Source organism: Pseudochaenichthys georgianus, chromosome 5, assembly GCF_902827115.2.
Source record: "Pseudochaenichthys georgianus chromosome 5, fPseGeo1.2, whole genome shotgun sequence".
Taxonomy (NCBI): domain Eukaryota; kingdom Metazoa; phylum Chordata; class Actinopteri; order Perciformes; family Channichthyidae; genus Pseudochaenichthys; species Pseudochaenichthys georgianus.
In genome coordinates this window covers 30,869,986-30,878,585 of record NC_047507.1, presented here as the reverse complement: position 1 = coordinate 30,878,585, position 8,600 = coordinate 30,869,986, and the positions used below count along the sequence as shown (strand labels likewise).

The 8,600-nt window shown below is 41.6% G+C and overlaps 1 protein-coding gene across 1 annotated transcript; it reads left to right on the top strand.

The window, feature by feature from the left end:
- Positions 1-1,752: 1,752 nt before the first annotated feature.
- On the top strand, positions 1,753-2,970 carry ora2 (olfactory receptor class A related 2). The gene is given in 4 exon segments (XM_034083875.1): positions 1,753-1,839; positions 2,013-2,685; positions 2,687-2,915; positions 2,917-2,970. Coding segments are annotated over 3 exon segments (954 nt in total). The 5' UTR covers positions 1,753-1,839; positions 2,013-2,014.
- Positions 2,971-8,600: the final 5,630 nt, after the last annotated feature.

Here is an 8,600-nt window from a genome sequence, read left to right as displayed (position 1 = left end):
GCGGCGTGCTCCCAGAATTCCGGCAGCTTTACGAACACATCGCGTTCAGCCATGCTCGTTAATTTCCCGGAAACTTTCTCGGAAACGTCGGGGTCACCAGTGTAGTGCCAGGAAAAGGGAGTCGGAGGCGGTGTATTAAGAACAGAGTTCCAATCTTTATTAGCCATTAATAACAGAGAGGTTATCACATCAACTGCTCTGCTTGACGAGCTAGCAGGAATGCCACCTAACGCTACAGGTGTTCCCACTAAAGGGTCCGTGTGGCAACACAATACGAGAGGTGAATTATGTCCAATAACGTGTCACCACAACAATATAATATTGTGGTGGTTCATTTTATAATTCAGTCTAGAGAATGCACCAGACAGCATCTAAGACCTGCAAACATCTAAATGTTCTAGGGGGAGGCCCCCCAAACCCTTTGTGCGTCATTTTGTCCGCGCACATTTTTCAGGGAAATCTCTATTGGGCTCAGGGCCATCTGTAAATTAGCTTAGATGGCACACTAAGCTCCCAAAATCCTTAATGTCATGCACTGGCATGACATCACCATGTAACACTTGCGCTTCCATTGGCTATTGCTCCACCACATTGTACGTGATAGGCTAAGGGGCCGGACATCTCTAAGCGGTTGACCAATCAAACAGAGCCGGCCAGCGAACCAATCAGAGCAGACTGGGCTCTGGTTTCAGACAGAGGGTGAAAAGAGGTGCTGCAGCACAGGCAGTAAGAGAAAAATAAAGACCTTTTTGAACATTAAAGCATGGAAACATGTTACAGTAGAGGAACAAAATACAAATATTAATCTGAAAATGAGCATAATATATCCTCTTTAACTCTAAAAATAGGGGAATTAAAAGTATTACAGTAAGTTCATATTAAGTAGAAGTCATGAAAATATACTTCAAGTTAGAGCCCTCAATGCAAAAAAATAAATGCTCCTGTGAGTGTCACACTATCACCGTATGCTATCATTATATTGCCAACAATAATACTAAAATGAACTGTGTTACATTCTATAAGGTACAGAGCTTTATTATATATATATATATATATATATATATATATATATATATATATATAACTAGTGGATGCTTTTGTGAATGTAAGTTATCTAATTAATTATTATATTAGTATTTATTATTTTCATTTTAGTGGAGGTCATGTCTCATAATACACTTGTGATACATGTCTTAATATCCACTATCAATGGGACATGTTGAAGTTAAATCATACAGCCCATCCACACTTATTTGCCCTATAATTTCCTTTTTTTTAACTTGAATTGCTTTGGATGAAGTAAACAAACATACATCAATGCCATGGATGCTTTTTAAATGACATTGCGGGTGATCTAATGCAGACTGACTGTGGAATGTCCTCTGGCTTTAACTTTTCAACTCTCTCCACTGGAGGACACTGTGGTGTTGGTGTTTGACTAAGCAACACAAGGACTTTCTACCTTTCTGTAGGTAGTGGCTTTTATAATTAATTGTAGGAATTAAAAATACAGAAGCAATATGAAGGGTTTTAAAAGGGAAACTAAATATAACATAAGTGATTAAAAAAAGTATTCAATAGTCTCCACTTGGTGAAACAGTGACATGGAGAAATTGTTTTAATCTAAACATGTGGCTAATGGATATTATCCGCTCATTAACACCAGATTCTCTGTCCACTGGTTGGCTTTCTGTTAATGAATCCAAACACAGTTTCCTCTGTTATCCTGTCTGAAATCCATCGAGGGGACAGAAGCAGTCATCTGAATTGATCTCAAGTAATTGGAGGCTGAGGGAAGAGAAGTCAATGGAGCATGAAAAACAGATCCAACAACTGTTAGTAAGTATAAGAGCACAAACACCCCAACTACTTCAGGAGAGAGGGATCAGGGACAAGGTCCACTTCAGATGTTCCTAGCTTTGACTGTTCTCAGTTCGGCGGTGTACATTTCTGCAATGAGTTTGTTCTGATATCATTTTAAATACACTTGGTTTATTGTACTATTCCTGCAGGAATGCCATCGGAGGAGTTGGTCCGAGGGGTGCTCTACTTGTCCCTCACCGTTGTGGGAGTCCCAGGTAATGCTAGCGTCATCCTGGCATTCCTCCTCTTGCTCTACCAGGAGAACCGCCTCCTCCCAGCTGATGCCATCGTCCTGCACCTGGCCTGCGTCAACCTGCTGGTGATGGTCCGCTGTCTGCTGGAGACCCTGGCCTCCTTCAGCCTGGCCAACATTTTTGGAGACCTAGGCTGCAAATCTGTCATCTTCGTGTACAGAACATCCCGTTCCCTCTCAATCTGGATCACCTTCCTCCTGAGTGCCTTCCAGTGCCTGAGCATCACCCCCCCCGGCTCACGCTGGGCCTCCGTCCGCACCTTGTTGGCCCGCTATCTGGGCTTTGTGTTCCTCTTCCTCTGGGTGCTCAACACCTGCATGACCTCGGCAGCCATTCTCTTCTCATTTGGCACCAAAAATGAGTCCAGCCCAATAATCCATGGCATCAACGTACAATTCTGCTTTGTAAACTTTCCTTCAAAGTTGTCCAAAGAGGCGAACGGGATAGCTCAGGTGGTCCGGGATGTGGTGCCCATGGCCCTCATGACTCTGGCCAGTCTGATCCTCCTGGTGTTCCTTTACAAGCACAGCCACCAGGTGAAGGGGCTCCGCAGCAGCAGCGGTGGGGGGGGGGGGTGCCGAGCAAAGAGCTGCCAAAGTTGTGGTAGCACTTGTGAGCTTGTATGTGGTTCTTTATGGGGTGGATAATGGGCTTTGGGTGTATACTCTCACTGTGAGCAAGACCATGCCTTCCTCGCTGGTCTCTGACCTGCGCATATTCTTCTCCTCGCTCTATGCAGCTCTAAGCCCCGTGGTCATTATTGCCTCCAACAGGAAGGTGAATGGCAGGCTGAAGTGTAATAGTGCAGGAGAAGCCTGCTCATGAGAAAGACACGAGTCTTACCAATATGTGATGCATGCTGGGATTACTGACAGGTCAGCAGAGGAGGCCAACATGATGAGGATCAGTCTTTAAGTGTGTCATTCTATATATATTGTGTAATGTGTTTGTGATAGAGAGATCTATCTTTCCTGTGGGGTTGTGATTTCATAGCTGAGAAGTTTTTATAAAAGTATGTGTATTTCTTGGTCGTGAGACTTTCCAGATAATGTGTTTAATAACTGATGAGGGTTTAGCACATGCAGCTGTGAATGAGAAAGTGTACCTGTGGGTTTATTGTCTCACTGTCTATGATTAAGGAAAAAACTGTCATAACAACACTGTTGCTCAATACAGGTCTGTATGAATCCTGTCACTGTGTGTCTTTGTTTGTTTATTCATTATGTTCTCTCCATCTTAATTTGCTGGAAGAATTATAGCTGGGTGACGCAGAGCTCAATGTAGCTGTCAAATGACTTCCAGCTGCCCATTTAGCTGCAATTAAGACTTTGAATGAAATCTAATAATACTAGGCAGGTTAATTGTCCAACAGAGAATTGGTTTAGAACCTGATGGGAAAACTATATTCCTTATAGCAAAGAATAGATGTTCATTACCTAAGATGAGTCACTCAATACAAGTCTGAGATGTATGTCTGAGCTATTTGGGTGTAGTTATAGGAAGAAAACACTTAAGGGTCACAAAACGATGTCTTGGCACACACCCTGAAGAAGTTTGCAGTGGATGTGGCAATGTGGGAATTTAGGAGTGATTATGTAATTGCTATGTCTTGGAGAAAGCAAGGGCAGGGAGACAGGGTGAGGACATAACAACCGCAGTGACTGACATTCCAACAGACAAAGTGGGGCTGCCAGCACTCTGTGATCCTGCAATAACTCCAAAGTGCAATCAATGCAGCGCTTTTCAACTGCTGTCGCAATGCAGGTGAGGAGGAGGAGAAGTCCTCTTTTCTGTGCTTGTGCAGAACTGTGGCATTTAACACCAGGTTGACACAAAAAGATATCAAAGGACATACAATGAAGTTGATCTCCTGTCATATACACCTTTATTTGAAAAGTTTCAACCAATAAAACCTTCTTTAATGTGACGTTGTTTTTGGGAAAACTCTCTCCAGGTGATAAATTCCATGTGTTTTACTCTTCAAACCACAGAAATCTGATTGGCACTTTACACAGACTCCGGTGGAATGAAGGATAGAATACATGGATGGTTTCATTAGAGCAGCGAGCGTGCTGGAGCCTCCGGAGCCAAGTCTCTGGGAGTGACATCGCTGATACGGCTGATCCTATCCAGGCTTTCAACGATGTCATTTTTCGTCCTGTTGGGAAATAATTTTGAGATGAGTTAAAAGGATCAAATACATGAAAAACAGGTTATGTGTATGTTTGCGTCTCTTTCTAAGTGTGCGTGAGTGGAGGGTGTGCCCGGCCGGCCTCTCCCTGCACAAGACAGGACCTGTTTCCCATCATTCTGGAGCCTTTTGAGCCTCCATGAATGCAGGGTTGCTGTAAAACATGTAGAGACCAAACCCACTCAAATGTAACCCTCTATTACTGCCTTACTCTCAAATCACCAACAACCTTAGGATCATCTCTCCCTACAAGACTTCAATCTGCAGCGAAGACATCACTTGCAAAAGTTGATAAATGCACACAGGTGCTCTCTGACTACAAACTCAACTGCTTTACGAGGCAAAATGCAAAAGCTGTCAGGAAAAACAAGACAATAAAGCACAGATGCTTGACATTTAACAAAGATTTTAACCTACAAATGTTAACTTTCCTTTATTTGTTCTGTATTTAGTAGAGTATACAACACAAACCTGTACAAAAGCCTCGCAAAAAAGCTGTCAAGTTGTCCAGGACTGTTGGTTGGTTCGGTAATTCCCGCCAGCCGATCCATCCCTGCTGTGTCTGATGTCAGTCTGTTTACCTGCACCAGGTACACGCATTTTTGTCCCCCGCGTCAACCAATAGCGATGCAGCAGTAGAGTTAAACCCCACCTCTTTTCTTCCTTGAATCCAGTCCACACCCTAATATAGCCCTCTTTAGGAACTGAATGGTAAAAACCCTCTCCTCCCCCAAATAAAAAAAAACGTTTACGAAACATCATGATGTGAATCACCACATCCCCGTGTGCAACATGCACACATGTGTACTAATGCAGGAGAAAAATGACAACTGATATGGTAATACATGCAAACAGTGTCAACAAGCACCATTTAAGAAAACATCAACCTCCCAAATCAATACTAAATCCTTTTATAATGATACATAAAAGCAGAGTGAAAGCAGAGTGAACCTCTTTACGTCTGAGTTATCAATTTAATCCATTCACCTTGAAAGTTATTCTAGTTATTAATCCCATCAAATCTATCTGATGTTGTTTTTTCTTCCAGTTAAGATAAGTTCAGGCTGACTGTGGAGACTGGACACTTTGGGGCTTATTACTGTGGTGAAAATGTATCAGTAATAAACACATCCGGGGGTACTTTCAAAACCCACATTTTATGGAAATGGCAGAAGTAATAAGCCCTTTTTAGGTTTGCTGATACCGTCTTTGCCTTTCCATCAAAGGGATGTTTCTTCAGGCTTGTTGTTCAGAGGATTTATTCCCTGTTTGAGTGAAGCTACTGATGGAGGACGGCTAGAAAAACTATGCTTTTAAGTAAATTGGCTCTTTTTTTCTGAAGTGCAGGACTGAGTGTTAAAATAATGCAAATTTTTATTTTAGTGCATTCCATTTGGCGCCTTTATTTTGAATTATGTAAAGGCACTTGCTCTAAACTTTACCTCAGAATACCTGCCATGAGGTGACATGAGTTTAAGACTATATTTATTTTGTTGCACTCCTAGTTACAGACTTGTATGTGTGTGACCCCATTTCTTGCATCCGCCCAGTTTAACTGATTGCCTCAGACAGGGAACACGCACGGTCGTGTTTCAGCCTGCCTGGAATGCTGCGCTGCACGTAAGCATGGAGCTCTGTATTCAAGTTGGTGAGAATACGTCTTACAGAGTTAAGGTGCAACTTTGGCCTTATTGCCAGGACAAACACTTCTTCTTGATTTATCCTGATTAAATCTTATTTTGTAGGAACGGCTGTGAAATGCCGCTTTAATATCCACATAAATCGGCAAGCTCCGTGGTTTAATGCTTGGCTTTATAGCTGACAGCCTGATTTCACAAGACAATCTGGTGGCAACATATCAAAGGGATGGTTTGACATATTGGGAAATACTTCTTATTTGTTTCTGAGGGATGAGAAGATCGATATTACTCTCTTTGTAGCTACAGCTAGACTGAGGCAACCAAAGGTAGCAAAGCTCTGAAGCTCACTAATTACAATGTCATATATTTTATCTGAAAAAAACTGATGTGTACAAATATAATGAGCCAGGCTAACTGTTTCCCCCTCTGTCCAATTGCTGAGCTAAAGCGCTGCTGGCTGTAGTTTCACATTTACTGAAAAGACATGCAGCATTGATCTTCCCATGTAACTCTCAGCAAAAGAGCAAACAAAATCATTTTCTCCAAATTGTCAAACTATTAATTTAAATGTTATCCACTATTTGTATATTATAGAAACATTACAAGAAACAGCCTCGTTTAATTCAGTTAGTCAACTCTAAGGAGAGCAAATATAAAATTGAGGCGTAGAGAAAAGCTGCATTTTTCATAAAGGACAAAAAGGCTGAGCAGTGAAACTACCTTTACAATGTCTGCATAATCCCTGACAGACAGGCTGTATGGCAGAGTACGCCCATTCCCAGCGTACCAGTGAGGAAATGGACCACACTGAAGGAGGGTGGGGTGTGTGGGGGGGGAAGTCTCTGAGGCCCCAGGGCAAAAGCTTGCTGCAACTCCACCGCTCTCAGGTAAGATATGCACCGCTGTGCCAAGACTTGAAAGACATTCAAGATGCACTGCACCCTATCCAGCAATGTATCGCAATATAAGGAAAAGGAAAAGAGAGGAAGGACTGGATAAGAAAAGGTTGGGATGCTGAGTTGGATTAAAAAAAACTCGTAAATCAGGCATGAAAATGTTATATGAACTTCTAAGAAAAAAAACTGAAAATGAACAATCTTTCACCCTGAAAATGGGAGTGACAGTTTAAACTGTGTGAACTGAAAGCTGAGACCTGCCCCGACGTGAACCAAGGATCAGCATGTGCTACTTCAGTATGTGGATTATCATTTATCACTCGGAGTGATTTGGCTTTTGTTTTATCTTTATTCAGGTAGTCTCCCTGAGATCAAGATCCCTGTTTAAAGCAGAATATACATTTCAAGAGAGAAATACATGTGTATCAGGGAGGATCAGTCCTCACCAACATGTCGGTTGCAGAGACGTATTCTTTGATGAGCCGATCCCGTGTCCCTCAGGGACGCTGATTCATGCAGAATGATGTATGAATGCATAAATCCAGCGCCCAGGTTTTAATCTCTTTAAATGATCGTGGTTAAAAGGCAGGGCTTTTCGAACTGTGGTTTTTAAAGTTGAATTAAACTCCAGGAATACTAGTGAAGCCATCTGCAGCTGACTGCACAGCTCAGTCTCTTTCTTTTGAATAACATGTCTGAAAAATAAACCAAATGTAAAATTAAGCAATCCTTCTTCACTTTCTGAAGATCATGCAACACTGACATCAGGTCTCTTCATACGGTAATCACTCACAAACCTGCTCAGATATGGAGTATTTACCTATTCTACATCAGCACCTCCAAAGCTCACTTACTTACACATTATATTTGAATGTTTTAGACGTGTTAAACCGAGCATTTTCAGATTCAAGTGGGGTTATGTGCCAATCACTTTCTCAGCTGGTGCAAGTAACTTCCTGGAGTCTTGTCTAAAATACTCTCTTTATAAATCTACTCGTCACTTTTACATCCATAACTGGGTTTTCAAAGTTGAATTAAACTTCAGGAATATGAAGCTATCTGCAACTGTCTGCTCAGTTCAATAGTTCCTTATTTTGAATGTAAAAAGCCTAAAAAGAACTAAAACAGATGCGAAGTTCAGCACTTCTTCTTCACTGAACACCTAAAATCATGTAACACAGACATCAGGTCTGTTCATACAGTAATTACCCACACACCTGCTCAGATTTTGAATATTTAAATATTTTCTTCTAGTGAACATCTCCAACTAATCAACACATTATACTGTATGTTGGTTGAATTATATATAGAAACGCTGTAGAAACAACAATTTGCGGTTTTAAGGGGGGTTTGGTGCCAGATTCTTTCTGCTGTGTGCAGTTTCTCCCTGGACTCTTGTAGTCTCCTCATCAAACCACACCTTGTCCTTTTTTTTACACCATGTTTTTAGTCTTTATGCTCAGCTAAGCTATGCTAATTAGCGGCTGGCTTTTTGACATGAGTGTTATCAATCCTCTTATCTTACGAAAAGGCCAAAAAGTGTATTTCTGTAAAATGGTGAATGGTAAATATCTGGAGTATAATTTCCCCAAATGGTGAATTGTCACAATGTTTAATTGGCTGTGAAATCAGCCAGTTGATCCAACAGAGACCTTTAGTCACAAAGAAACATAACCGTCTCGGTGTCAAACTCACACCGTAGCAGTAACAAGGACCCTGCCCTTTATCTTTCTCATCTTCCCCCCTAAATGCCACA